At 37.5% G+C, this 13,717-nt stretch overlaps 2 protein-coding genes across 4 annotated transcripts in view; one reads left to right on the top strand and one right to left on the bottom strand.

The window, feature by feature from the left end:
- dpf3 (D4, zinc and double PHD fingers, family 3) overlaps positions 1 to 5,777 on the bottom strand; it is a 36,826-nt gene extending 31,049 nt beyond the window's left edge. For all 3 annotated transcript variants that reach the window (XM_019099026.2, XM_019099027.2, XM_042746104.1), the window contains exon 1: positions 5,656 to 5,777. In XM_019099026.2, the coding sequence (XP_018954571.2) occupies positions 5,656 to 5,687 (32 nt within the window). In that variant the 5' untranslated portion in view covers positions 5,688 to 5,777. The remainder of the gene's footprint in view (positions 1 to 5,655) is intronic.
- Positions 5,778 to 6,564: 787 nt separating this feature from the next.
- On the top strand, positions 6,565 to 13,030 carry wdr21 (WD repeat domain 21). Its single transcript, XM_042747321.1, has 13 exons — positions 6,565 to 6,909; positions 7,397 to 7,452; positions 7,543 to 7,700; positions 7,945 to 8,027; positions 8,125 to 8,227; positions 8,528 to 8,671; positions 8,761 to 8,810; positions 10,122 to 10,201; positions 10,300 to 10,392; positions 10,545 to 10,642; positions 11,944 to 12,123; positions 12,231 to 12,345; positions 12,429 to 13,030. Exons 1-13 carry the CDS (start codon positions 6,803 to 6,805, stop codon positions 12,659 to 12,661), a joined length of 1,500 nt encoding a protein of 499 aa, XP_042603255.1. The 5' UTR covers positions 6,565 to 6,802; the 3' UTR covers positions 12,662 to 13,030.
- Positions 13,031 to 13,717: the final 687 nt, after the last annotated feature.

The raw sequence follows: 13,717 nt of genomic DNA, 5'->3' as shown, positions 1-13,717 counted from the left end.
TTCGTTTTCAAATACATATGCATACCGTCGTGATAATCAGCACTGCATTTCAATTAGACACGTGCTTTGTAAACCGGCTCTCCAAATGTGATTAAGCTTTCATTAGTTAACACAGACCAGCACAGAGACGTCTTGTCTCGAAGCACTTCCTAAGGAAGCTTTTCATCAGTGCGAATAAACAAGATCTGATTTCACCGAAATCTTGTTCAAATCACCTACTCATTCACAAATCTCACTACAAATGCTTCATCATAAATCCAGATTTCCAGATGAAGTGCATAATTTTGGCTCAACCAATGGTGCTTATTTGGGGGCGGGGCTTTCTGTGATGATCTGTTTGCTATATCACCTAAAAACCTCTTCAAAACCTCTCACTTTAAAGTAAACCCCCTCTTCAAACAGAATAAGCATTTTAAGTGATTGTATGGGAATTTTAAAAAAGTCTGTGGTGCACCAGAGGATAGGAAGTTGCTGATATGAATAGGGATTAGCCCTCCACAGTGTATAGTGAGAAGAGAGAGTTATCCATCACAGTCAGGCTCCTTTCTGTGTGTCTACGGGGAGATGAAGCGGCTGAAAACTCTCTCTCTCTCTCTCTCTCTCTCTCTCTCTCTCTCTCTAAACACCCAGGGCACTGAGTGCAGCACATTCACTACATTCACTCATTACATGCCTGTTAATCCAATTGACCATTAATTATTGCGCCTACGTTTGCCATACCAAAATGCATTGATCCTCTACAACAGAATTCAGGCATTTAACAATGTAGCTTCAATTAATTTTAATCATTAATTTCATATAAACCATACCCAGACTATTTTTACTGTCATTTTTAGCACTACATTAAATATATCGGGACCATGTCATTCCAAACCCATAAAACCTTTGTTCATCTTCACATATTCATCTTCACAAATGAAGATATTTTTGATGAAATCCGAGAGCTTTTTCACCTTACATAGACAGCAATGTTACTGAAATGTTCGCAGGCCCAGAAAAGGATATCGTTAAAGGGTCATATGATGCGATTTAAATTTTTCCTTTCTCTTTGGAGTGTTACAAGCTCTTGGTGAATAAAGAAGATCTGTAAAGTTGCAAAGACTAAAGTCTCAAATCCAAAGAGATATTCTTTATAAAAGTTAAGAGTCAACCACACACCCCTAAAACGGCTCGTTCTAACACACCCCCACATCTCTACGTCACTGTGTGGGAAGATGTGCATAACACCACCCAAATTTTCATGCAAAGAAAGAAGGCGTAACTTTTATTCTCTCTGTCTTGCTGCAGCTGCCATGTTGTGGAGTCGCTGTGTTTCATTGTGAAAGCGAAACTACTTTGTTTGGCCTTCCAAAAGAGGACACGACTAGAATTCAGTGGTTAAGTTGTATTTCAACACTGTTCCAGAACAACCCAAATATTCAGATGTGTGCAGTGCATTTTATGGAGGAAAAGGCTGTTTCTATAAAGTTGGACAGTTCAAACTTTGCAAGGACAGTCTGGCGCTTCTGACTCACAGCCTGTAAGTAGGTTTTTATATTTAAATAATTTGCCAATGATGATTCAAACGCGAGTTTTGAGTAGCAGAGTAGGCTTGTTGTTTGTTGTGTCTCAGATCACAAATACAGACATGGTTTTATGTTTACGCAGCGCGATATGCAACACAATGCGTAAAAAGACAGTATAACTCATTATAATCAGTAATTATGTCCCCATTGGATGAAACAAATGCCTCATTTGTAATGGGTTTTATTGGTTTTGTCTCATCTAGTGATGTCCGGATTGCAAATTAATCTTTCTATTTAACCGGATCTTCTTAGTGAACCGGTCAAACCAGTTCACCAAATTTAAATGTATATTATTAGTTAATCTACAAATTACATAAGTTATTCAGTTAATAAACATGCCTTGCAACTCCCACTGATGCAAAATAAACCAATATTAGAATACTGAGCTTTGTAAAAATCGACACGTTTCAGAAAGGCGTGGTATAGAGGAGAAACAATAATGTACAGTATTTGGAAAATAATACACAAAATAATGTTCTTTTAAGCAGCATCATATGACCCCTTTAAAATAGTCCATGTGACATCAGTGGTTCAACCATAATATATTATGTAGCTATGAGAAAACTTTTTGTGTGCAAAGAGAACAAAAATAACAACTTTATTTAACAATTCTTCTCCGACAAAGGTTTGGAACGACATGAGAGTGAGTACTTAATGACAGAATTTTCATTTTTGGGTGAACTACACCTTTAATATTGGAAATATATACTGTTCAGAAGTTTGGTTGGTAAGATTTTGTAATATTTTTTAATAAAGCCTCTAATGCTGCATTGATCAAAAAAATACAGAAGAGTAATATTGTGAAATATTATTATAATTTATAACAGTGGTTCTCTGTTTTAATATATATTTTTAATAAAGTAGAATTTTCAGCAGTCATTACTCCAGTCTTCAGTGTCACATGATCTTTTTTTGTTTTTTGTTTGTTTGTTTTTTTGTAACAGTGTAAAAATCATTACTGTCACCTTTGATCAGTTTAATGCATCCCAACTGAATACATTTATTATTTTTTTCTTTCTTAATTTAATTGACCCCAAACTTATGGTAGTGTATCATATTAGTTCTCAGTATCCTAATAAACTCCTATCCCTATTCAAAAGGCAAGTCAGTAAAACAAACTTGAAGCTTTTACTCACCCACAGACTAGTGTAAGTATTTAGAAGATTCATTTTCTGATGGAAATTCACCATCAGAATCACCATCATTAATAAAATGCAAGTTGTACCCAAAAATTGTAGTTTTACGATTTATTATGAATCTTGTGAAAACATGTACGACTGTAATGGAAATGCAATGCCTAATTCAGCTCTGCTGTGAACCTCTTTAGTCAGTCTTGAAGAGTTTGAAGCAAATCTAGGCTGTGAGGAAGCTAAACATAGGTGCCCCATCAGACCGCTGTGCTTTCATGATATCACTCACATTCTGAGAGAAACCCCTCAGCGGTGAATAAAGAAAGGGCCTTGAGCAAGAGAGAGAAGCCAGAAGAGCTTGAAGAAGTCCTGAAGTTTGCAGTTGTTGGCCTTGTTAGCAAATATTTAGTGTCTTTATTTTAAAAAAAGAAAAGGAAAAATGTGATGTAGAGGTCTAGACTGTTTGCAAATGGATAACGGAATGGAATGAAAAGAGGCATGTAAAATATGCTTTCCTTTCAGTTTTTTTCTTTTTCTTTTGCAAGCCATATTATTTCAGCTGACTAAAAACATGTATGGCATATACAAAAACAGGAAAAGGGTTTAGAGTAGTGGAGTCTATCCCAGAACAAACCCCTGTTTCTGGACACACAAAGACCTCGGGCTCAACGGTGTTTGTAGTGCAGTTGTAATGCGAAAGAGAAATCCATCCAGACAGCGAAGATGGGGGGAGGGGAGCAGGCTACTGCAAGCGCCTTAACCTAAACCCCACATATTCACCCCCTCAGTGCCCCCCTCGATTTATACGAGACGAAACAAACGCAAACCACCTGACCCCCCTCTCCAGACACTAATAAATGAATAGACTAAATGCTGTTGAACACAGTATATATGACCGCTCCTTGGTAGAAAACAACACTTGTATTTAACGGCAGTGGGAAGTAATCTCATTCACAACGAACAAGCAACCAGACAAGAAACACATTAATTGCCTGGGCAACATAATGAGATTTACAGAGGAAGAAAAAACAGCATAGCCAAAACAGTCAAATTACACCAGCAACAGTCTTTGTTAACCAAATCCAACATTCACAGATTCCTCCATAACACAATAAGGGAAAATGCTTACTGTTTTATAGCAAAGTATTTAGAATAATAGCACTGGGAAGAGGGAAAAACATGAAAGTGTGCTCAGACAGGTGTATATGGCTCCTTTTCCTGCTCCGGGTGACCCCCTGATGTCTTTTTGGTGGGATGGGAGGGGAGCTTTATGTCCCTGATCTGGAGCAGATGGGGCTCCGTCTCTTGCCCACTGGCATCTCTGAAGCTAGTCATCGGAACAGATGGGTACTGAGGGATCCTGGGATACTGCTAATCTGCTCCACCACAGCATTTAGAGATGGAGCATCCCCCTCAGTGTACACACTTACATCGACAAATCAGCTTGAGTTTCAATGGAGATGAATCACTAAAGTAACTATGATTTAGGCTGGTATGAATCCAAGGGTGTAATGCAACCCTTTTTTGAGGAGGCTACAGATGCAATCCTAGCTCACTCCTTTGCAAGATAAGGAGGCATGACCAAAAAAAAAAAAAAAAAAAAAAAACACTGCAATGCACACACATATAATGCATATGTTATAAAACATGACTAGGTATTGCATATATGTATGACATACAGTATAGAGCATGATTATTTTCTTTCTTTTAAATGCCTGCAAACTACAAATATTCCCCTCACTGTGCAATGTAGGAATAGCTTAAGATAAATGCATATGTGAAATTTAAAGGTTGACATGTATTTTCTTTATTAATGTCGAGATTAAATTATTTAAAAAAAAAAAAGTAAATAATTTCTTCCTTTATCAAATATTTAAAAACAATTCCTATAAAGTTCCACATCGGGACTACTCAGTTTAAACCAAAAAGGTATTGACAAATGCCAGTAATAAGGGCAACCTCTTTTGACCTCTTCTTAAAGCACTAATAAATGTAATGCAATAGAACCTGGAATTCTGTCACATGCACTTCAAAAGAAAAGACAAACAACAGAGAACACAGGAATTCCATTGTTATTCATCACTTGTCTCTTGACTTCATGATTGTTAGCCTGTTTTTACTATAATATATCATCACAAATAAAACGGCGTTTGTTTATCAGACACGACGCAAATATTAATGTATATTAAACAATGTCCGATGTAATGTTTACTATAACCCGGGTGCACAAAAACGAAAGGGCTGGATACAACTTAAAGCTGTATGTGCGTTAGAGAAACTTATCTAATTAATTCTTATGGAAAATTAACATATTTCATATTTTACTCGTTTTGCTTCTGCAACTTGCCACTTTCCGATTCTCAATGTGTATGTCAGTTCTCTATAGGCCACAACAGGGAAATTATTCGATGCCTTATACAAGCATTTTTAAGACGATAGTGGAATCGAAACATAGCATCAATTTACTTCACTATATGAACCTTTAAATTATTATTTTATGTTGTTTAGCGTGGCATGCAGCGCGCTCGTGTAGTCACATGACAGCTCATCCCGACATATTTTATATACGGCAAAGGCTTTAAATCTAGGTGTCCTGCAAAGAAGTCAACGGAGTCTGTAACGTTACACTCCCAAAGCATTGCATCCGAAATAATGCTGCACTAACACTGACCATCGGAGACTGAATGCTGAGACACACATATTGCACATTTGCAATATGAACACCGAACACAAGGCTTCTAATGTATTTAAATATGTATATATACATTTCACACCCACACAAAGACAAACTAACGTTACATGGATTAAACAGTTATTCGTTTGGGACAGAATTCCTTGAAATACAAAATGCACGGTCCATACAGTCCTTTTTCGAGACTCGATTTGCACCCACGCTCTAAATCATGCGGAATATAGCACATTTTCGAAAACGAGCGAAAATAATGTTTATAATTACTTACGCTTTCAGCGGATTCTGAATGACAGTCGCCATTTTGCCACACTGTAACCCAATATTCCAACTCTGAGTTCTTTGGGAACCTTGTGAAAGAAGAGCAGCCAATACGGACCTCAGTGTCCGGCAGTCTGGCCAATCCAAAACCAGGAATCAGAATCTGGGCGTGGCTTCCGAGAGCTGTCAAAATTATAAAAATTATTTTAAACAGCTTTACTTAGACTACTTGTTTGGAAGTTGAAGAGATAAAGTAACGCAATTTATGTAAACTGCATATGTTGTTTTACATTCAGCAACAGAATAAGAGCAGCCTTTAGCCTTATAATAACATTAAAAATAACATTCATCTGTCAAATTTAACTAGATTTTTATTTAAATTATATTATTGCGGTTTACTACACAATGACTACACAATTTGAGCTTGGTGATTTCTGTAGGGCATATTTTAAATATAAAAATGTAATTTAATTAATAAATAATTAATAAAAGTAAATAAACAGTATACATGTTTGTGCCTAAATTGTTTTTATCTGTTTTTTTTAAATATAAATACATACAACGGTCATAATTAAAACACAGTTACATCGTGCTAATTATAACTATTTATATTTTTATTAATTCCTTTAGCTTCGTGTATGATTCTGAATGTCAACGAGACAGCCCCTTACGTGATTGACAGCTCATTATCCAGTCACATTATTTCAATATCGCAAAGTCTCAGGGTTCCACCAATGAACAGTAAGGAGGCGGGAATTCCCAGTGTCATGAGGAAATCATATTTCCAAACAGGAAGTCAGCACGAGTGCATCTTTATCAGGTAAGTTTGTTATGACTCTTCTTTTTGCATAAAGTTTACAAGTTATTTCAACGAACAATCACTATATGAACGCGAGTTCTCTTCTGCAAGAGTAACCGTTAACATGAACGAACCACGTGCGTGTTCATAATACTAGTCTTAGCATGTTAGCTCCTTGTTCAGCTCCATAACAAATCAGTGTTTTTCATCACTGCTCGATTTCTAAATAATCCTGCAAAAAGTTTAGGTTTTCCTTTTATATGTGCTAAACCCAAAAATGAATACACGATTTTGCCTATTTATTTAACATTAACCGTTTTGAGGTATAAGTCACTGGCATGAATCCTGAGAAGTAGAAATGAAGCGGGGGAACTGGCGATCGAGTGGCAGGGACCGACACCGACACCATAATCAGTCACAGTGGCGGAGCAGACTCCGTTCAGCCCACGAGGAGCAGGAATATAGGTAACTAACACAGGCAGAGTCTATCATTTTTCACCTAGACACACCTGTAAATGAACATGATGTCATTTACTCGCCCTCGTGTTGTTGCAAACTTGTTTAAGTTCTTCTGTGGAACACAAAAGGTGATGTCAAGCAGAATGAATGCGTCAGTAATATTCACTTTCATTGTATGGACAAAAGATGTAGTCAAAGTGAATGATGTCATTCAGCATAACATCTGCTTTTATGTCCCACAAAAAAAAAAAAAAAAAAAAAAAAAATCATACAGGTTTGAAACAACATGAGGGTGAGTCATTTTTTTTTAGTGAACAAGCTCTTCAATGTGTATGTTGCATTCCAAATCAGCATGTGTATATACTAAAGTATTGAGATCTAGAGTCAGTGATTTTTGGGAGTTCAGTCCCTTTCGGTCAAATTTGATTTAGATTATTTTCAGTTCGGCTTGTATTAACTTTATATTAGCCATTAACATTATGAATGTTCCTAGTTCTGACAGTGCATCAGCTGATGCAAGTTCATCCTCTGCATCCTCATCTGCACCAGGTCAACTTTTACTTACATTATCTCCCTTTACGTCTTTTGTCCTGTCAGTCCTAAATGATTCACTTTATCATTAACCATTATTGTTTATAGAGTTGCCAGGTTTCTACTTTGACCCAGAGAAAAACCGCTACTTCCGTTTGTTGCCTGGGCACAACAACTGTAACCCTCTGACAAAAGAAGGGCTTCAGAAAAAGGAAGAGGAGAAAAAGAGATCAGCGCTTCTGGTGGAGGATGATGGTCCTAGGAAGGTGAGTTGGGGAATTACTGAATACTTCCTCTAGCTATATGTAAATCTAGTTTATATGGACATCCCTCACTGTTTGTATCACATTTTTGCACTGAATTCCGACTGCAAAGTTCTTTGAGAGAAATCTATGGATGTTTCATGGACAAGCATATCTGCAGTAGCTGGATGGGTTTCATCAGTATAAATTATTGTATTGAGATGTGCAGGTGATTCACTTTCTCCTTGTTTCTCCCTAATGTGTTCAGAAAGCTCCCAGGACTGGGCTGAATTCTGCATTGCTGTTACAGAAGAGACATCTGGGTCTGCTGCCCCCAAGCTCCTATTCTAGGTATGACATAAAATATCTTATGGATGCAGCTTTTTTTCAGAAAGTACTTGACCAAGAAAAAATTGGATCCCAAAATGAATTTGATTCCTTTTTGCAGGCTAATCCATGAAGTGAAAGTCAGCGGGATGCAGCGTCAGAGGCTGGAGGTGCAGAGCTCCAACTCCACCAGCCCGAACACAGATAACTTCCATCTTATTGTTGTAAGCCTCTCATTTAATGGAAAAACTTGAAACTTGATTTCTGAGGCAACTCAGTTCATTTAAATGTGTTCTCAGTGGAAAAACAGCATGTTATGCTGAGGACAGGCAATTTGAGAACAGTCAAACCATTTGTGGGTTACTCTTTGTTTTCATGGAAATGGATTGCTGGCAGGTGTTACTGGAGGTTTTGGCCTCCAGTTGTCTGTTCTTTGAAAAACTAGCAGAAGGAAGATTAAGTTTTGGCAGTGAATGTGGTTTCAGTCTGACTGTTTTCCTTTTTTTCTGGATGTATCTTATTAGGCAGATTCAGCTTGTGAGCGAGTCTTCACAGTAAATGACGTGTCACACGGAGGCTGCAAGTACGGCATTATGAATTTCCATGGCTACAGGAAAGGCTCTCTGTCAGTGGAGATGTGTGATAACCTTTATTTCACTAACCGCAAGGTAACCAGGGGAATTTAAAATGAATTCCTTTCACCAAAAATAAGATGTTTTATAGTACTAAAAACTATTTCCTTGTAATTTTGTTTCAGGTAAACTCTGTGTGCTGGGCGTCCGTGACACATACAGACTCTCATGTTCTGTATCCTTCAAACCAGGCGCGGACTGGCCATCTGGAGCACAGGGAGAATTCCCGGTGGCCTGGAGGCTGATTTGGCCCGCTGCCCTGATTTTTTTTTTGTTTACTTTTTTTTTTTTTTTGTTATTATTCTTAAAATTTTAGATTTATGCTGTCTCAGTGTACTAAAGTGATCATTTCCGATTTTTTTAATTCGATAATAAATCATAAATTGGTTAGTCTTGACTGGCAGCGCTGCGTTATATCGGCTCATGTCTGTTCCGTGCTTCCGTCAAACATGACGGATGAAACATCACTGACCTGTTCAGGGTTTCAAGTGCAGGTCAGTTTCATGTGTAAATAGGCTAGATAGTTTTGTCTTTATTAACCTAGTTGAGTGTTGGGGGGGGGGGGTAAAGAGGTATTGGGGAAAATTAAGGAAAGGGAAGTGAAGGTGCAGTGCAAGAAAGAAACTTTATTATTTTCCACGGCCCCAGACCAAGGATTTAGAACTTTTTATGTGATGGCCATACAAGTAATAGGGTTGTCTGTGGTTTCAGAAATTGTTGCGGATGTATAGACTTTATACAGAAAAAAGGGGCTAATCGGGGTACAACAGCTTGTCACTGGAACAGGACCCTTAAAAGGACATCTTTGTTCATTTTTTACCCCTAATAGGTAGGCCTACAAATTAGTACCTTAAGGGTATGAATAACTACTCTTAAGGTACTAATACGTTCCTATTAGGGGTAAAAAAAAAAAAAAAAAAAAAAGGTACAAAGAAGTCCTTTTAAGGCTCCTGTTCCAGTGACAAGCTGTTATACCCCAAAAGATACAATTTTGGCCCCTTTTTTCTGTGTGGCCTGGTTGATTGATGATTGATTTCCCGGCCTGAGATTGCGTCTCAGTCCGGCCCTGCTTCAAACATTTTAGATTCTAAAAACTACATCTTCAATTTTTTTTATGCTTATTTTGAAACCGTAATGGGGTGTCAGTTTTCAGGAATTTTCACAATCAGTAGTCAGTAAAATAAATGGTTAATAAATTAACATTACCACAAAACAGATGTGGAGGTGGAAGGACTTTAAACACCATATGCTTTTGATATGGAATTATTGGCATCGTTTAATATCCTCTTAATACATTTAGTCTTTCTTCATAAATACTTCTATGAATGTAGGTCAAATAATCACTCTGTTTGAATAAAGTGCGTAAACTATATCATTACAATAGAAGCATACCTGCATATTTACTCTATTAATGACAATTAATCAAATGAAATAGTCACAAACATGTCTAATCGATGAGGAAGTGTTTCTTGACAAGTCTTTTCAGGTTGTGTTTGGTGGGCATCTCTCAGACCCCCGGCTGTGTAAGCTTATTACCTGCTTCTCTTTTCAGCAACTTCAATCCAGGTACAAATCCTTTCCTTTTGGGTCGCCCACATTTTTAAATTAAAAACTCTTTTTATTTGTTTTCCCTTTATTAAACTGAAATGACTTTTTATCATCAGATCAGCCAGGGATGCTGTGCAGTTTTAAGATCTCCACAGCTTGGTCATGTGCATGGTGCCTCAACCCACAGGCTGATAAAACCTTCAGCACTGGTGACTTTTTCTATGTGTTTCTGCAATATGCTGTTGGAAAGAAAATTATGCTCACCATAACTACATTTATTTGACCAAAAATATGGTAAAAACAGTAATATTGTAAAATATTATTACAATTTCCAGTTTATATCTATTATTTTTCTATATAGGCCTTTCTCGACGAGTGATTGTGACGGATGCTGTGACTGGACGCAGAGCGACATACCTCGCAGGCAGTGATGTTCTAGCTCAACAGTTTGCCCTGAGGGTGAGTAAAGAACAATGATTTTTCATCCCAAGCAACCCTGAAGTCGTGGCCATGGCGCAATGGTTGTGTGGTTTGAGTGTAACCTGCATCATGTCTGTCTCTTTCTGTCGCCTCCTACTTTACAGTCCCTCTCAATTTTACTCTCATTAAAAGTACTCGCTGTCATTTTTACCTCATTAAAATGTTTTACAGAATTTAATTGTGTAATACAGCATCCAACCCACTAAATTTGAATGCGTAACCACTTTAAATATGAAGTTCATGCAAAATGCAAAATTATATTTAAAAAAATCCTTTATTAAAATGATAGTTCACCCAAAAATTAAAGTTCTGTCATTAATTACATAAATTCTCACAAAGCCGTAAGACCTTCGTTCATCTTTGGAACACAAATTAAAATATTTCTATTATAATTAAGAAATCTGAGAGCTCTCTAATGGTCTGACCCTGCCTAGACATGTTCAAGACCCAGAAAGGTAGTAAGGACATTGTTAAAATAGTCCATGTGACATCAGTGGTTCATCCTTAATTTTGTAAAGCTACGAGAATACTTTTTGTGTGCAAAGAAAATAAAAATATTGCAAACAATGAATTTTTTCTTCTATTTTTTGTCTTTTTTGTAAGTGTTTTCACGAGAGTAGCACGACGTATGCATGTGGTGCTGCTGAGGCTCTTAAAGGGTTACTCAATCCCAAAATGAAAATTTTGTCATTAATCACTTACCCCATGTCATTCCAAACCCGTAAAAGCTTCATTTGTCTTCGGAACACAATTCTAGATATTTTGGATGAAAACAGGGAGGCTTGAGACTGTCCCATAGACTGCCAAATAAATAACAGTGTCAAGGTCCAGGAAAGTATGAAAACCATCGTCAGAATAGTCCATCTGCCATCAGTGATTCAACCGTAACATTATGAAGCGACGAGAGTACTTTTTGTACACGAAGAAAACAAAAATAACGACTTTATTCAACAATTCCTCTCCTCTGTGTCTCTCCAAATCAGCATTGCTCCATTTTGTCAATTCTGACTAGTACGCAGGCAGCGTAATCTCTTCTGTGTCAGCCGCGCTGCGCCGATGCATTGTTTGCTTTCAAACCAAAGCGTAAATACACGTAAAAAACGTATCCTTGTGGCACGGCTGATACAGAAGAGCGTACGCCATCTGTGTACTGCTCAGAATTATCCCTTTAATAATAATAAGCTTTTGTAAATTTTATCATTCTTCTCACGGTTTTTTACTTTATGTATGTGAGCAAAGATATCTGTGTGACACTTTAACCCATGTGCATTGTATTTTAGGCTCCCGTGCTGTTCAACGGCTGTCGCTCAGGAGAGATCTTCAGCATCGACCTGCGTCAGCGTGACAGGGGTCGCAGTCACAGTTGGAAAACCAGCCGCTTCTTCCAGGAGTCAGCCATCACCTCGGTCCAACTGCTACAGGATGAGAACTACCTCCTCGCTGCTGACATGCTGGGCAAGGTCTGTCTAAAATAAACAACTAAAATGACCAAAGACCATCATGCTATTAATAACAATTTATTTCAATTAATTCATTTTTATTCTGCCTTCATGTTGTCACTGAACAGATAAAGCTGTGGGACATTCGTGTCAAGCGGTCCGTCAAACAGTATGAAGGACACCACAATGAATATGCCTACCTGCCCATTCATGTCAATGAGCCAGAAGGATTGCTGCTTGCTGGTAAATCTCTTTCATTTAAACCATAGTTTCAGTTCAGTTCTATCGCAACACTTGTAACGCATCTAATTGTGTGCCGTTTGCAGTGGGTCAGGACTGCTACACCCGACTCTGGAGCCTCCATGACAGCCGTCTCCTCAGGACCATCCCCTCACCTCACCCTGCAGGGAAAGACTCAATCCCAAATGTGGTGTTTTCCTCCCAGTTGGGTGGTAGTAGAGGACTTCCTGGACTCCTTATGGCTGTCCGTCATGATCTGTACCACTACTCTTACAACAAAGACTATCAGGAAGGTCGAACACTGGAGGGTCAGTGCTAACATTTGCCATCTAAAAAGACAGGCTGCTGTGTGGTCAATACATCATCGTTTCTGTGGCTTCCTGACCAAAATGTTGCCATTTTACCGTTTGCCTTTAGTTTTTCTTTTTTATTAATATTCTAGATTAGACTGTGATGGATTCAGAATACTTCTTATCCGTTATATCATCAATAAATTCATTTTTGGAAAAGCTTATTAGATATAAATTATAGTCACTTGAAACATACCTCTTAAAAGTGCAATTTCATGTTATGTTGTTTTTCTGGAAATGTTTTACTTGAAATGTGCTGGAACTTTTTGTAAAAAAAAAAAAAAAAGAGGGGAAACCATTCTTCAATTCAAAATAAATCCAAACTTTGTTTATCTGTATCTTTAGTTCAAATCCCAACATGAATTTAACGTTTTAACTGTTTTTGTCCATAAAATGAAAACATTGGACCCCATGGAATTTCATTTTATGGACAAATAAGAAAACGGTCCCATTTGTGCATTTACACATTTTTATATTTAAGCCACACTCTTAGAGGTACTCAAGTTTAATTTAATTGGCATACAAGGTGCAAATCACATAAAATGATATTCATGTTTCTTACGTCTGTGTCAGTCATGTTCGGTCATCCACACATAATGCCTCACTGAGCCTACGATAACCTGATTCTACATAACGAGTTGTTTGTTTGGCCAGAACACATACCTGGGGCTAAATAAGAGCAACTACCATATGATAACATGAGATTTATGTGGATTGCCTTTGCTTTTGACAGATAAAGCAGAGCCACATCATTTGTGTGATTTCATCATTGCTTTGTGTTAAGAGTCACTATGCAGTTTGATTCGGCAACAGTGGAAGTGATTCATTAAAAATGTCCGTTTTTAAAACCGTCAAACAAAAACGTCCTGCTCAAGTACATGCATTTAAAATAAATGATAAAGAAGTCTTTAAATTATGCTGAACATCTGAAAATTTTGCATGATCATGCCAGATCTTTTTCATAACAGGCAGCAAATATTAGAGACAAATAGGAATTAATTTAAAATCTACACTAGAGTTTCTTG

This window comes from Cyprinus carpio, chromosome B20, assembly GCF_018340385.1.
Source record: "Cyprinus carpio isolate SPL01 chromosome B20, ASM1834038v1, whole genome shotgun sequence".
NCBI classification, from domain to species: Eukaryota; Metazoa; Chordata; class Actinopteri; order Cypriniformes; family Cyprinidae; genus Cyprinus; species Cyprinus carpio.
Note: the sequence above shows the minus strand (reverse complement) of the source record. Positions and strands in the feature narration are given on the sequence as shown.